Source organism: Rattus norvegicus, chromosome 15 (assembly GCF_021556685.1).
Source record: "Rattus norvegicus strain SHRSP/BbbUtx chromosome 15, alternate assembly SHRSP_T2T, whole genome shotgun sequence".
Lineage (NCBI taxonomy): Eukaryota > Metazoa > Chordata > Mammalia > Rodentia > Muridae > Rattus > Rattus norvegicus.
Window position 1 is genome coordinate 15,939,947 of NC_141548.1, and position 16,963 is coordinate 15,956,909.

The following is a 16,963-nucleotide window of genomic DNA, read 5'->3' on the forward strand; positions in this document are numbered from 1 at the left end:
GTCTCCCTCTCTCTCAGTCTCCCTCTCTCTCCCACTCTCTTTATCTCTCGCTCTCTACCTCTCTCTCACTGTCTCTTGCTCTCACTCTGTGTGTGTGTGTGTGTTTGCACACCAGTCTATGTACATGTGTGTGTTCCTAAAGCATCATTTACAGGTTTCTGAGCTTCTGTTTAAACCTGAGATGCAAGGGAGGGAGGAAGGAAGGAAGGTGCCTTCCCTGACCTTACAATGTATGAGTATCAAACAAGCTCTGATGCAGAGAACGCATAAAACAGAAAAGGGAAAGGAAGCAAGAAAGCTAAAGAAGAGTGGGAACCAGGTCAGAGCCCAGGTTCTGCATTCGAATTGCCTGTGAGCTTCCAAAACGCCTGTCTAAGCCTCCGCCACACAAGGCTGATTGCAGCTATTGGAAGAAGAAGCAGAGTCAGAGATGAAGCGTGACCGGCTATGGGAACAGTGTGGTTACGCCCCACCTGCTGAGATCAGCACAGTCTGCCTCCTTCTTCTCAATCTTCCCTGCTCACCTGCAGGTGAAGGTCCAAAGAGAGGATCTGAGCTGCAGAGTCCAGTTGCGACCTGCAGTAACTAAGAAATGTAGGCGCTGCCTTCAAGAAAACCCTTCAGCATTAATTATGGGGTACTGGGTCCATCTATTTTTCCTTCCTCTGAGTCCAGAGCAGTTAGCAAAGGAGTGGGTACCTAAGAAGCCAGAACCTGGTGAGGCAGGGGATGTACAGTCATGCGTGGAAAAGGGGATACCCAGTTTTCTGAACAGGCATTCCACCCAGACGAAAATATATCTCAGCCTGGGACTTTTGACTTAAACCTTAGAAATCTTTCCTTTTTTCTTCTTTGTGATTCACAAAGTGTTAAATACTGAGAAAGGAAAAAGACACTGAGCTATATTGTGAAAATTAAAGAGCACTCCCCATGTTTCCAGGAAAAAAGCCAAAGTATAAAACTGTCCTCTGTGATACATTAGCAGCATTCTACTACTGTGATTTGATCCGAAACTATCGTGTTTTACTGGGACAATAGAAACTGCAAGTGTCTCTTTGGGACGAGAACAGCAACTCAAAAAGAGGTGGTGAGCCTCTTACCTTGGAGGAGTTAGGAACCTGGGATCAAAAGCATCCTGTCAAGGGTTCGATGAGGTGGCTCATCCAGTGACGCACACTTTACCAACAAAATTGGGCCAGCACTGGGAAACAGAGCAATACCCTGGAGCTTGCTGGTTGGCCAAGCAGTCCAGGTAAACTGACAAATTCCAGGTTCTGGGGGAAACTCTGTCTCAAAGGATAAAGTAGACAAGACTGAGTATCACCCCCAACTAGAATCCATCATCCATAAACCAAAAGCCATGCACCAAACCAAAACCATCCTTTCAGGCATTGAAAGACCCTCCATTGAGGTTCTGTGTTTGAATTTGTTACTAAACACAGACATAGGATTGATACATAAATGATAGATAGGTAGATAGATAGATAGATAGACAGACAGACAGACAGACAGATAGTTCTTAGCATATGATTCCCAAACCAGTGGCACCACAGAACCTATTAGATGTACTCAGATCCATCCCAGACCTACCAGTTCAAGAATTCTGGATGTATCCATGTGACCTGGGTTGCTGCAATGCTCCCAAGTGATGCTGAGGTATTGTCAAGTTTAAGGACCACAGCACTGCTAAAAGCACTGCTTCTATGGAAAACTCAACTCCTAAGCCAACAATATGGCTTCATGAACCAAAGTGCTCACCTCAAATGTGACAACCTGAGTTCAATCCCAAGAACTCACAGTGGAAGGACAAAACTGACCCTCAAAAATTGTCTTCTGACCTTCACATGCACACGATAATACATGCATGCCTACTTTGTCTCCTCTCTCCCTCTCCCTCTCCCTCCCCCCCTCACACATACACACACACACACACACACACACACACACACACACACACACATACACACACATACACATACACACACAGAGACACACACACACACTCATAGATGAAGAAAATACTTTGAAAAGATTGGTCTCTGAGCACTCCACCTGCACTGTCATTACCACTGTATTTGACAGAAAAAAAATATATATATACACATATATATATATATATGAACTAAAGTGAGTTCTTAACCAACATTAAGCTTGTGTTCTTTAGTGAGTGAGCTAAGACACAGTGAATCTCTCAGAAAGTTTGCCAAATACCATCCCTATTACCAGTACCTAAGAATACAGATCTGGCAGTTTAAAGAAAAAGCAAAGATTGGATTTGCTGTCAAGACCTTGCATGGCCTTATCACCTGACTTTGCAGGTAAACTCTCAAAGAGAGATTTTCAGACTTAATGAGGTTCATTTGCGTTGTTTATGTTAAAAGTGAAACCATTCACACTAGTATTCAGTGATTAAGAAGCAAATTAAAGTGACTATAAAAATAAACATTTACTTGGCTTCGGTAGTGAGATTAGCGGTGTTCCAGGTGTTCCTGTGGAGGGGCCAGGAAGTAGGAGCCTTCTGCTTCTCTGACTGTACAATAGGCGGGAGGCAAAGCAGTTTACACTTGTGATAGCACCCTCCTCCGTCCCAAGAATTAGCTAAGAAGATGAAGCATATCTAATCATTCAGGGTTTTTAATCAATTCAGCCTCAAACAAAAATGCTGAGTCCAAGAAGGTTTCTTGGGCAAGGGATGAATGACTTGATTCATAGACAGGCTCACCTCAGGATCAGACTTATATCTGGGTATGAATCTCAGTAGTAGATTACTTCCCAAGCATGCATGAGCCCTGTTCAGTCCTCAGCACCTATTTATATAGATATAGATACAGATACAGATACAGATATAGATACAGATACAGATATAGATACAGATACAGATACAGATACAGATACAGATATAGATATAGATATAGATAGATATGTATGTATGTACGTACGTACATACATACATATATGTATATGAATTGCTAAAAGTGACAAACATCACTGGGATGTGTGCCCATATATCCAAATCTTCTAGACAGATGCCAAAGATCAAGTCACAAGGTTTATTTAAAAAAAATGTTTTACAAGAAGTGTCCCTATTTCTGTGCTTAAATCCCAGGATTAAACTCACCGGCCACCACAAAATGCCTATTAGGCTGTCTTTGATAATGTTACATGCTATTTCAATTAGAAGTTCAAATTTCCTTCAGTTCTGGCTGTTGAATTTTTGTTTACTTCAAAAGCAACTTACTAAAGCATGATTGGCGTGCACACCCACGTTTTTGATCGGAGGGAAAGAGTGCCATTCAAACCATTTCACTCCTAGTAGGAAATTAACACCAAAAAAAAAAAAATCGATGCTATTAGATTTAATACACAGTTAGCCAAGAGACTTACAGATGCTTAAGTTACTTTGGATATTGCTTATTACAAACTGAGTGGTTTAATAATGAGTAGAATGAGGCTTACATGGTGCCTCATTTTTATAGAATTTTTCATAGTAAGGGAAGATTTCCAAGGCCCAGAGCTAGTGAGACAGGTAATGCAAGCTGGAGATACAGCCAGGTGAATATCTGCCTCAGGTGAGGAAAAAGGTGTTGGTTGACAATGACCAACCAGTGTTCTGAATTTCCAAGAGAGAAAAGAAACTCAAACTTCATTGTAAAACTTCCCTAATTTTAAAAATGATGAAAGGGCAGAGAGACGGTTCAGTCAGCAAGACCTGGGTTGTGTCCTCCAGAACCTCTATGGAAAAGCAGGGTGCAGGAATGGGTACCCGTATGCCCCAGCACTGGGGAATCAGAGACAGAGGATCCTCGCTGGCCAAGCGTCTGGCTCAGTGAGAAATCCTGTCTAAAAAGTTGAGGTGGACAACAATTGAGAAAGATACCTGATATCTACGACGGCCATGAACGTGCATGTGCGTGCGCACATGAACATACAGTGACGGGAACATCTTCAGATATTTTCAGAGTCAGCGGGACTTAACCTGTGAGCCATTTTGCTGTCTCACAAAACCTTGATCCAGCTCTTAGAACCTGGAATGATAACCCCAACCATCTTGCACTTGAGAATCCTGCTCTGCACAGCAGGGCTTCTGCAGTCACAGCCATCATCCTGCTTGTTGCCACTTAAGCAGACAGTTTCCTCCTGGTAGAGATTTGATTTGGTGGTGTCAGCATATGAGTCCCCGTCACTTCATAGCCTGTCTTCTTTCAGGCCTGATGGAATCGGAACTGTGACTGTTGAAGAAAAAGAGCGCTTTGAAGAAATCAAAGAGAGACTCCGAGTTCTGCTGGAAAATCAAATTACACATTTCAGGTAAGGATCTATGGTTTAGGGGCCTATTGGGGTGAGAATGAAGCTTCACAAAAAGGCTTTGTTTCCCAATAACTGTTAGTCTCTCAGAGACACATAAGATCATTAAAGCAAAATAGCTACAGGGAAAAAAAAACAACCAATTGGATACAGCTCTCGTTAGCTACCTGACTTTGCGATCTTTCTTTGTCTGGCGTTTGTTTTAAAGCAGAGTCTCTTCAATTTTCTATGTAGCCGAAGATTATCTTGAAGTCATAATTCTTCAGACCCCACCACTTAAATGCTGAGATTACAGGTGTGAACCAGCACATACCAGGTTTTATGCTGTGCTGGGAATTGAACCCAGGACATTAGAAATGCGAAGAAAGGCATTCTACCGACTGTAGTATAGTCTCTGCCTCAGATTTCAAATTCATATGTGTCTTTCAGTTGCTCAAAGAAAAAACCTTTCCTCATGTGGTGTGATTGATAGTTAATGTCATATAAAACATTGAAGATTCCTCAAGGTTCCTAGATGAAAGTTTTAAAATCCTACAATTTGAGTCACAGTGAATGGGAGGAAAATTCATGGATGGCATTCATAAGATCCTATCCTGTTCTCTGTACTTTTAAGAAGCATTGAAGGGCTCTTGGCCACCAAAGCAGTTGATGGCACCTGTAGAAGTAAGTGACATATTTCTGTCTGTGCCATTGGAATTCTCCTTGTTATGGAATAAGATTTGATGATGGTCCTTTAACAGACCATATCTTATAGCAGAATGTATCACCAATAGAGGAAAAGATCCAGTAACAGTGGGGGAAAAAAACCTAAGCAAATTAGGCAGAGTCAGGAACTTATCCCAAATGCACGCCTGCTTCATGCTTCAACCCTTCAGGGGTTGCATTCCCGCTGGTTTAACTCCTGCTTTTCCATGCTGTCCCCTACTCTAACACACAAGGTCATGTTTTTGTTAACTAGTGTTTTCCCTCACAATGGAAATCCAAGCTGAGCTCTGTGTCACCACGCTCAATATTCTGTTCTGCTGCAGACATTTACAGAGTCCCTCTACAGTCATTATTCACACATACACATATATACATTCTATATACACATATATGGTGTGAACTAGGATTAGCATAACACAGTGTGACAAAATAAAAAAGCATTTTCCATTCCTCGGTACAAGTTGCTATAGGAATCCAAACTGCGGCATGCTTCCTGTGAAAATGTAATGGCGTGGGCAACCTGAAGATTTGCGTCTTTTTTAGGTACTGCTTTCCGTTTGGTCGACCTGAAGGTGCTTTGAAAGCGACTCTCTCACTTTTGGAACGGGTAAGAATGAACGTGAGACATAAAAAAGGGGACATGCAAATAATTGCAATCAAACAGTACAGTAGGGTGACCTAGTTAGCCATTTTCAAAGGGTTTGTTTACCATTCATGAAATACCAGAAGAAAAGTGAGGAAACTGCCACTATTCTGGAAGTTATATTTTCAGATTCCCAACTTGAAGAGTCACTCTGGGGCCTTCCCTGATGCCTGCACAAGCTTTGCTACCCCAGCTGCCCTGTGGCTTTCTTTCTATCCACAGTTATCACATTAGTCAGCATTAAGGATTTTACACCTGAGGTCTTCAAAAAGCAGAAATGAGTAACAGATTGATTTAGAACTTAAAAGTGCCCTTTCCTTCCGCCTGAAGGTTTTGATGAAAGATATTGTCACTCCAGTACCCCAAGAGGAGGTCAAAACTGTCATCCGTAAATGCCTAGAGCAGGCTGCTCTAGTCAACTACTCTCGCCTATCTGAGTATGCCAAAATCGAAGGTAAGGTTTCTGTCTGCCACTAGTTCTGGATTTGAATTTTGCTATGCCTCCCTGGGAAAAATCTATCTCTTTTCTTGATGGACACCAGAAAACAACAGTCTGTCTGACTACATTAGACTAAATATACTTGAACTGTGGAAAATGTCTTGGCTGTGGCCAAATAAATAGAAGAAAACTCAGCCTTTCGAGGGAATCAACATTAAATATGAGACGTTATGTAATTGCCAGGCGCTTCTGAGAGTTTGTGTTGCCCTTAAATACTTTTTCTGAGGATGTTTACCTATGGGTTGCACTGAAAAGGGAAACAGTGTACTGTATGTTGCCAGTACGACTGGAAGTAAAACGGGAGTTGAAGAATGCAAAACGCAGGTTCTACTTAACTCTTTCTGATGTCTTGGAGGTCTTTTGTCTTTAGGGAATGATTCAAATTTGGTGACAGGGTAGTGTGGAGCCAGCTTCAGGGGCTCTGAGTTGACTCTGGACTTCTTTCTTGTAGCAGGCGTATTGTTACTGCCATCTCAAATGTCAGGGAAGCGGGCATTGTTGACTACATAATTAGAAGACACTTTAAGTGAACTCAAGAAGCTATGGTTCTTTGGGACCTGTTCACTCTCAAAGGCATTAATCACTTTTCATTGTTACCCCTGTTGGCTGCTGTAGGGTGATTTGAAAACCACACCCAACCTGACCAGAGGTGTAAGTGTATACATGTGCAAGACTTGATGTGTCCACACTCCGGAATCTCATGTCCTCTCACACACGAAACACACCACACTGAAGTAAAGCAAGCACAGGTCCAATGGCCACCCCCCGGCCGTCAGTCAGGGAACAGCTGACTCGCAGACACACGCCATCACACACACTGCCGATGTCCTGTTTCCTTAGAAAATTAGCTGACAATCATGTGAAATCCCCAATGTTCTGTATATTACATGTCTTCCTCCCCCTCTGGATTTTTGTCTGTGTGACAATGCAAATTGTGTACCAGTGGTAATGAGTTCATTGTTATGCATCCAGGGAGAAACACTTAAGAATTGGGCACTAGAAGGGTGTTTATCAACTCTGGACTTGGTAATGAGTGACAAAAAAGAGAGGAATGAGAAGACCGATGGATAAAGGGCTTTATTTGCAAATCATTGTTCCAACATTCCCAGCCCAGGACATAATGGCTGGTTGGGTTGGGTAAAGTCAACCATGTAACTACTGAGCCAGAAATGGGATGGGATCAAGAAACGAAATGTTCCGTTTCCACAAGTGTCGCCTCATGGGTCTCGGTCCAGCTATTACTAGTCTTTTGGTAAGATCTGCTCTCTTCTTTCAGATAAATAAATTTAAAAACAAAAACAAAATACAAAAAAAAAAAACTTTGCGATCTGTAAGTAAAAATGCATTCATTTCTGAAGTAGATCAGCTGGTCTGTAGTCTCCTTCTGTGCCTCAATTCTTCTTGGTTGTGTTAATTATCTTTTGCACTGTGACTTTTAGGTCTGGGGATTCTTTGAAGAAAGCAATCTTTTTATTCCAACTCTCTTTTCAGAGAAGTACCTCATTCCACACTACTCGCTCTCTTCTGCTCCTCTCCTTCCTTGTCCGTGATTGGCTCAGCCACTTTTTGACATGACCTCTGCAAAAGTGGCTGAGACGCCAATTTCAAAGCATGCTGGGATTGTTAATTCAGACAACCCCACATTCTCTGGCTGCATGCGTCAGGTTTTCTTCCATGAACATAGTCCACTGTAGGCTGGGATATTTCAGCTTCAAAGATATTACTACCAGACAGCTTTCTTTGAACAAGGCTCAGGTCCTACCCTCAGAAAAGAAATCTCCTCTTTTATTTTTTTTATTTTGTTTTGTTTTTATGCTTGAGCCTCTTCTGAGCATTACCATCTGAGAATTTTGGAAAGACGTTCTAGTAATATTGTTGGGAGACTATGTTTATGAAGAAACACCTCAAGAGCCTTAGATACTAAAGTCTGAAATCCTTAGTATCTTGGAGCCTTAAATCAATGAGATTCCGTTTCCCTCTACCCATGATGTTTTTGGTCATTGTATTCTTGCCAACGACTCTAAAGAGACGTGTAAAATCATGGTCACAATCTCTCTCGTGGCTCACGGCATGCTGAATGGTTAATCCAGTAGTTCCCAAATTTTAAAACTCCTTTTTTCTTTTATCCTGTGTTTACCCCCCAAATACTCTGTGGCTATTTTCCCTTGAGCTAATGTAACATTTTCCTCTAACCTATGACCTTGAACCTCTTTACCTCTGACCTAAGCCTCTTGCATGCCCAAATCCTCTTTTGTAGGGAAAAAGAGAGAAATGTATGAGCATCCTGTCTTCTGCTTGGCCTCCCAAGTGATGGATTTAACCATTCGTGAGTACCCACCCCCTCCTCGCCCTGCTGGCTTCACTCTCTCTGTTCCATTATTTCAAGAAATCCAGATCCAAACCAACTCACTCTCCTTGCTTCAAGTTTTTAGCATTGGCTTTGTCTGTTGGTTCTGTCTGTGAAACCCAGTGTGAGAAGTCCAGTCACTTTGTATCAGCCTAAAACAGGTTAGACAATTAAGCCATTTGTTTGTGATAAACTCAGATGTGTCTGTAAGTTTTTTCAGTTACCCTGTCTGTGACCTGAATGCATTTTTACTTTGCTTGTGTGTAACCCTGATTTGTAAAGTACTTGTCACTGGTACACAATCAAAAGGTGTCAGCTAAGCTGGGGAGCAATGTACTAGGTGTCAGAAAAAGGACATTTGAGGCAAAGTCATGCCTTCTTTATCCACATTTAAGATGTCAAACTATAATGGGTCTGAGACCATGCAAGGTGGTCCCTACTCTGAAAGTTAGATCTTCTATGCTTCCTGTCTATTCTCTCTCAAGCTGGGAAGTTTTCCTCCTTCTCTCTGAAGAGTTGTATTTGCCCTTGTCCTCAAAGCTCTGGCTAGAACACATGACTTAATTGTCATTTGAAGAGTTCATGTATGTTTCATAGCTTGATTTCACATTAAACTTAATTTACTAATTTTCTATTTGTGCAGCCTTTTCCACATCTGTGAAGGAGCCCTTTTTTTTGCTGGCCCCCAAACTTCGGGGCGGTGGGTAGCCAAGGGCAAGCTCTTCTGTCTGATATCATGTATCATGCATAAGTTGGGGGGCATTTTGGTCCACTTGCTCATTAATCTTGCATATGTGTTCTTGTTTCTCTTTCTCTTCTCTCCTCGTTGTGCTCTCTCTTTCAAATAGAGAATCAAAAGGATGCAGGTGAACTGATTGTATATGCCTTATCAATTACCAGGACTGTCGAGTTATATTCAGTTGTATTTCGTTTTTTTTTTTTTCTGTTTTTGTTAAGTAGCTCCTTAAAGTATGCGCTCCCCGGGAACAGTGCGGAGTCGCAGTAATACTTAAGGAGTTAATTTGTGCTGTCTAAATGCTTCTCATGCCCACTCCCTGTTGGCCTTCAGAGAGTGGCACTTCTGTAAAGGTGTAAGTTTGAAGGAACTGCATTCTGGTTTGCTGCAGAACATCCTTCGCCCTCGGCTTCAGGGTCTCGCAATTTGGCCTCATGCGTGTATGGTGTTTTGTTTTGTATTTTTAAAGACACTGAACCAAGGAGTCTTCCCTTTCACTCTTTCATTTCTTTCTTTTGTTCTATCTTCTGCCCTATAAGAAGTTTGTGTTCTTTGGTGAGTGTCTATAGTCAAGAGGAAGCAATGGTGTCCGTGTCGTGTGTGTGTGTGTGTGTGTGTGTGTGTGTGTGTGTGTGTGTGTGTGTGTGTGATAGGCAGGGGAACTAAGCAGGAGCCGTTGTTGTGAGAAAGTCCTCTGGCTTTGGAAATTTTCTTCTTGTTTCCTCTCAGGTCTTCTGAGCCTATTTAGATGACGACTCTGAAATGAAATGTTAATGAATGTGTCATATCAGTCAGTGTCTTTAAGAGTTAAAAGAATCCATAAAAACTTCTCATTTAGTCCCATGTAATAGTTGAACAAAATTCAGAACAATTCAGAGAGTATTTCTAATATGTGCCAAACACCAAGTTAGCAATAAATATCCCACAGCTCCATGTCCCCCAACTAGGGAAGGTACTCATCCACGTATCCATCCATTCACCCACCAGGCAAGTAGTTGGCAAGAGGCCACCTTGCAGCAAGTATGGTGTGAAGAGGTAGGAACTATTCAATTGAGAGAAAATAGTTATTAGCTTCCTGAAACATGAATGCATATGTGTAAATTTCAAAGTCAATACATTACAATCCCCACTGGTTATGTGTCAGAGGAATATAACATTGTTAGAAAGCCATAGACACATGCAAGGTATTGGGTTTCAATTGCACATTGAAAGAGATACATTGGAATCAGTTCATGGAAACTAGAAGTTTGGGGACATAGCTGGCACAGAACAAAATATACAAATGTAACAAACTACATAGCTGATAAATGTAATGTTCTTATATAAACTGTTCATGCCATGGATTTCATAAACTAGGTATGGTTTTGCATGCATTTAACATATTTAATCTTAAGAACCCTTATGTAGCTCCTCCCATTTTACAGATGAACAAACAAAGGTTAGAGAAACACAAATGATGAAGAAGCCCACGCAAAGACCACATACCTACCTATCCCAATTCAACATAGCTATAAGACAGTGTCAGATTGCATGGAAAGGCGCTCAGTGTTAAGAACTCTGTGACCTTGACAGGCCATAAAAGCAGAGATCTGGCTAGAAAAGTGGCCCAGTCCTGTAATCCTAGCATTCAGGAGCTGGGGGCAGCAGCCCAACTGGGACCATAGTGACATTAAGGCAAGACACAACTCTATGGCAATGCCCTGTTGTTAAAAAAGAAAGAAGTTATGACTGTATGTCCTGTCCAAAGTTCCTTCCCCAGGAATCTCTGTGACTTTCATATTCATATAGATTTTTCAAAGGATAATTTCAACACAGCTTACCTCTACAGATGACAGCAATTGGAGGTTCCTTAAGCAAAGCTAAAGATCCTCTCCAGAAAAACCATGTTAGTAATGTTGTAAAGAAAGTCTCAAGTCCAGGAATAAATTAAAGCTGAAGTTAAAATGTAATAGCAGAGATGAATGTGAATCTTGGGATACTTGGGCCCTCTTCTCAGCAAAGTACATATTACTGCATCTTCCTGGCCTTTAAATATTCTTATTCCTGGTATCATTTCCCTACCTTTCCAATAGAATAGAGTAGAGTAGAATAGAGTAGAGTAGAGTAGAGTAGAGTAGAGTAGAATAGAATAGAATAGAATAGAATAGAATAGAATAGAATAGAATAGAATAGAATAGAATAAAAGAGAATAGGAGGGAATAGGAGAGGAGAATAGGAGAGAATATATAGGTAGATATATACACATGCATACATACATACATACATATATACATGCATACATGACAGACAAATGGCAAGGAGGTGTCAGGATTATGAGTACAAACTGGAATGGGGTAAATAAGATATTAGGACTAGAATGCATAGATCTCCTGGTGTTTTTATTCTAAGCATTCTTTGAGAGTCTATAAGACTCTGACCATAGCTTTCTGACTGACTTTATGCTTTCTATCTTGTGACAATATGAAAAATTAAATACTCAGCTTAGTTATAACATCACAAGAAAAATAGAGACTCAAAGGTTTTCAAACGTCTATCAAAGAAAAACTGTGATCCCGCCAAAGAATTCTATTTTTTTTTCAAATCTACTTTTATTTATTTACTCTCCATTAGTTTACTCTCCATTAGTTTAAATCCGGGATGGGTACAGCATCACACGGATTCTGTGTCCAATGGCCTTTGCAGGAAGGTTGCTTTGGAATTTGGCACGAACCATGCCACTGTTTCCGTGGGCCTGAGTTACTTTTCCCCAGATCACTCTGGTTTTGTTTCGTTTGCCTCCAGGATTCACTGTATTGTTTTTTGCTTTGTACACACAAGCACACCTCTTGCCTAAGTAGAACTCAGTTTCATCTTGGGCACAAACACCTTCAATTTTTAGAAGAGCCGTGTGCTCGCTCTGGTTCCGGAGGCCTCGCTGGTAGCCAGCAAAAAAATGGCCTTGCACCATAGCCTTCCAGACGTGCTTGTTTTTCTTTTTTTAGAAGTCCTCTTCCCAGCAGGCCTACAAAGGCGCCAAGATGGCGGAAAGAGCAGAATTCTATTATTTTAAGCACTTTCTTTAAACTGTCACACGTTCTAAACCAAGCAAGCACTGGGGAATCCACTACTATCATTGATGATTTGCTTCCACTCTTAAAATGCCTGCATAATTTTCAGAGTATCGTAGCGATTTCACTGGGCATTTAAATAAAACAGTTTCCTTTAAATGTGACAAGGATTTGCAAAATTTGTGCAGATAATCTTTTAGAGGGAGCTAGATATAATAAGAGGTAAGTGGAAAGAAGAAAGAGGAAGAAAACAAACAGGAAGACAGATAGACAAACAAATGAAGAAGAAGAAAGGAGAGGAAAGTAGGGATGGAGGACGGAGGAAATGGATATAAGTGGCGAGATATGTACATGTATGAGTAGTGGGTAGATGTATGAACAGGAAGATGCACCGTCTTGGGCTGGACACTGTGCTGAGAACCTTATATGAATGATCCAACTGGATCTTTACCTTAGACTCATAAACATGCCACCACTACCACTCCCTTTCTAGCTCAGGAAGCCGTGTTTCATGAGGATGAGTGGCTTTCTCAAGCAGTACTTGACTTCAGGTTGATAAGGGCAACTGATATGTTTCTGTCTCCTTTTACCATGCAGACCACAAAAATGGTGGGCACTTGGACAGTATCTACTCAGTGAGTGGAAGGTAACGGTGTATATGCCTTTTTAACACGGGGAGAGCACAAAATAGCAGACCAGTTCCAGCTGGAATCAGATATTTGCCAAATCCTTACACTATGAGTTCTCCCTACAATGTTTGTAGACATTTTTCCTCTTCCATTGTCAGAAGATGAGGTCAAATCCAAGTAAGTTACCTGGGAAAATAGTAAACATGTCACAGTCTAGTCGGCTCCCCCAGCACCCATGTAAAAGGCTATACATGGTAATATATCATTCCAGCAGTAGGGGAGGGGAAACATTAAGATCACTGTCTTGCTGGCCAGCCAGCCTCGCCTCCTCAATGAGTTACAAGCCAGTAACAGACCCCATCTCAAAAGTGAAGGTGGAAAAGGCCAAGGAATGACATCTAAGGTTGACTTCAAGCCTCTTCTCTACCCCCGCCTCTCTTTCTACACACACACACACACACACACACAGTTACTTCACATAAGGATTTCTAGAATCCGTACTGTGGATTCCATGCCTTCTGCAACATCCAGTTTAATTTCCCACTGGTCTGCAGATTGTTGAAAGAGAGAGAGAGACAACCAAGATGACACTCTCAGCAGACTATTGTGCAAAGCCAATGGCCCTACAGTCTCCTCACAAGGAACCAGTGAGGTGAATCCCATTGCTCAAGGACCCATGATGCTGTTGTAGAGTGATGAGTATCTCTTGCTTCTGCCTTACTCATTAGGAGTTGAATGTGTAACTCTCTTCCCATTCTTTTGTTTCGATGATCCCTAAATAAATCAGTTTCAAAGTCCCAATTATTCTGTGAGTAGCACTTAATTTATACTAAACAAACAGTAAGAAGGACAAGGAAAAAAGACACATTTATTTCCCAGATTATTATTAAGAGGGATTTTGAAGAAAAAGTGGATGTACAAAAGTATGTCGTGAATGAATGGACATAAAGTCATATCTTTTCTACCAGAAAAAAAAAATGCCATTATCCATGATAACTGTTCCTCACTAAAAGTTTAAAATATGCTTAGTGGCTGCATGCAGATCCTGCTTAACTCCCTCATGAATTCTAGGAGATAAATGCTTTGTCACCATATTTCATTGACTCTAATATTAGGCCATTGATCAAAGGTGTACCGTGAATTTACTAAGAAGAATATAATAATGTCGTCAGCCAACTGATGACATGCTACCAAACGTAGTGTGCATCCAGATTCCTGAAATATTCAATGTGTTTTGTGCACTGAGATAAGAAATTAGTCCTCTATTCATGAAAATATTTTTTATTGTGAGCTTCAGTCTTTGATATCTGAGCCACCTCTTAAGCACTGTTTATAGAAATCTTAAAGCAGAAAGTTATTGGGCAACACGCACAGAACTAAACAGCTGAGCCGGTACAGCATCCCAACTTAACAGAGGCTTTTCTAGTCCCACACCTCATGGCTGCTGTTTCTGAACTAGGAAGTGCTTGTGATTCATTAGCAATGAAATTGAAAGATCACAAAGTAGCTTCTCAAGGAAGAAATGAAAACATAGGAAATTATTAGATAAACCTGAATGTCATTTGACAAACCAGACAGAAATCAAGTCCTGGAGAAAGGCACTAAGATTTCAAAGAAACGAAATGGTCGTTCTTGAGCCTGATGTCCCAGGCACTCACGTTCCTTGCACTTGAGAAAGAGGTGCTATCCTCAGTCCATCGATGGCCGACACTTCCAGCTCTGCTAATGCTGCTCAGCACTCAGTATCTGAATCACAGGACTGCAGATCTTAGGCAGCGCTGTCTAGAACCAATCTAAACACTCATTCAAGCTAGACGTTAAACCCCGTGTTAATATTATGTCTCTCCAACCACTAAGCTATCACTTTCATTTTCTGGTGGGAATGCTAAGCATGGTTCCGCTCTCAAAAAAATAACTTTAAAAAAGTACAGCAGATTCCTGAAGCTGGGGAGATAGCTCAACCGGTAAAAGGCTTGACTTATATGCATGAGAACGTAAGTTCAATCTTCAGAGCTTCCATTTAAAAGAAAGGACATAGTGACACATTCTTATAATCCCAGGACTAGAAAGGCAGGGACAAATGAATTCCCAGGGCTTGTCTAAACAACCTATTTGATAAGTTTCAGGTCAACAAGAGAATCTATCTCAAAGAAAACAAACAATAAATGACACTTGTAAGGAATGACACCAAGGGTGACTTCTGGCCTCCACATGAATGCACGCGCACACACACACACACACACACACACACACACACACACACACGCATGCACGCACGCACGCACGCACGCACGCACACAATAGCCCCACACAGTTTTAGCACTGTTTCATACTAACCACTCATTGCTATATAGAGAACTACATATGTATAGGTATTAACTTATTATTTAAAAGGCTATGCATCTAAATCCCAGTCTTTCTTCTGCTGTCAGCAATGGGACATAAGACAGGGCTGCATAAAAACACTCAAAATGAATCCCTGGGAATCTTGTTGAAATGTGATTGTAAGGTTGGAGATTTAGCTCAGTGGTAGAGCGCTTGCCTAGCATGCGCAAGGCCCTGGGTTCGGTCCCCAGCTCCGAAAAAAAATAAAAAAAAAAAAAAAAGAAATGTGATTGTAATTGAGGAAGTGCAAGCAGAGCCTAGGAATCTGTATTTCTAGTGAGTGTCCTAGCAAAGCTACAACCACTGATTCAGGAATTATTCTTCACGTGGTAAGAATATATAGAGGAAATTATATTTTAATCAAAATTCTAAATAAGACATTACAATCTAGTCTAGAGTCAGCCAAACTCACAGTTATCAATTCTGGGGGATATCCATGAAGTCCCATGAGCTATGCCGGATACCAGGAGACTATGTAATAAGCAATATTAATAACAGTCCCCACCTTACAGGAAGCTAGCACTGAGGAAAGAACATGGTAGTGGATCAAACGAGTGCAGTCTGATGAGTACAGCAAAAGGAGATTCAAGATGTTTTAAGATTATAGTTCTACAAAAGTTTGCCCAGGCCAGAGTCTCCAAAGCATCACAGAGTCAGGGTAAGCACCAGAGGGGAACATCATGGAGTATAAAGCTGAGACCCCCTTAAACTGAATTGGGGGGTGTGGCTTTGTTGCAGTGTTTCATCCATTGATGACCTCCCCTCCCCCATTCTCCAAGATGCTGTTCAAGAATGTTGTGACTATGTACAAAGATGCTAAAAGGGCCTTAACAGGACCTTAATAGTACTACTAAGTCCATGGTCTTCCTATAGCTAGTAACTATTTTTAAAAACTGCAATGAGAAGTAAAGAAAAGAAACATTTGCCAGTGTGCTGGGAAATTTGTGAAGGAAACAGCATTAGAGATGAAGATATTGGGTATGTTTCTTACCTCTAACTATGGATAGAAAGTTTTAACCTAAGTTGTGATGGTATAAGTCTGAAGAGAGACACGACCACAGATAGTACCACAAGACTTTTATCCTAGCTGCCAACACTAGAAGAAACAACTTTCCTCTCTAAGGAACTGTTTGAAATTGTAAAAAAAGGTTCTCAGTGGCTCATTGTAGGTCATATAGAATAGAAAAAAAGATCTCTCCAAAGGAAAAATGGAGAAAGTGGTTCATGATCCTCATATCAATCTTTGTTAACATACTAGATGGGAGATGGAATTGTCTGAAGAGGGTTAGTGGAGATTCAAGGGATCCACTGTATATAATGGGCACTGTTACCAAGGAAGTAGTAGGTTTTAACCCTACAGTCTTTAGTTCGGGTATCCATCATTATAAGGAGGAAGGGTATCTTGCAAATCACTGTGTGTCTAACTAATAAACTCTGTTCCTCCTCAGGCTTTTGTCCACCCACTTCTCCCAAATCTTACCTACTATCTTCAGGCTAGGTATTTTCAATAAAGCATACTAGAATCTCTGTCATCTTCCTCAACACATCAATGGCTGGAACTTGGTAATAAGTGGGTTTTCCGTCAGTCATATCTGCCCTTCATGTGATATTTCAGGGGCTGGCAGTTCGATTGCTAGAACCAGAGATGGTCAGGTTATTTAAGGGCT

General features: G+C 41.1%; 1 protein-coding gene across 17 annotated transcripts in view; it reads left to right on the forward strand.

Annotated features, from left to right (window-relative positions):
- Positions 1-16,963, forward strand: part of Cadps (calcium dependent secretion activator) — a 466,682-nt gene that overhangs the window by 341,632 nt on the left and 108,087 nt on the right. For 5 of the 17 annotated variants that reach the window (XR_015637890.1, XM_087585085.1, XM_087585095.1 and 2 more), the window contains exons 14-18: positions 4,207-4,308; positions 5,554-5,617; positions 5,984-6,107; positions 8,410-8,478; positions 9,348-9,365. Coding sequence is in view for 14 of the 17 variants with exons in the window: in XM_087585085.1 (XP_087441211.1) it covers positions 4,207-4,308; positions 5,554-5,617; positions 5,984-6,107; positions 8,410-8,478; positions 9,348-9,365 (377 nt within the window). In the remaining 3 variants the exon portion in view is untranslated. 17 annotated transcript variants of the gene reach the window in all.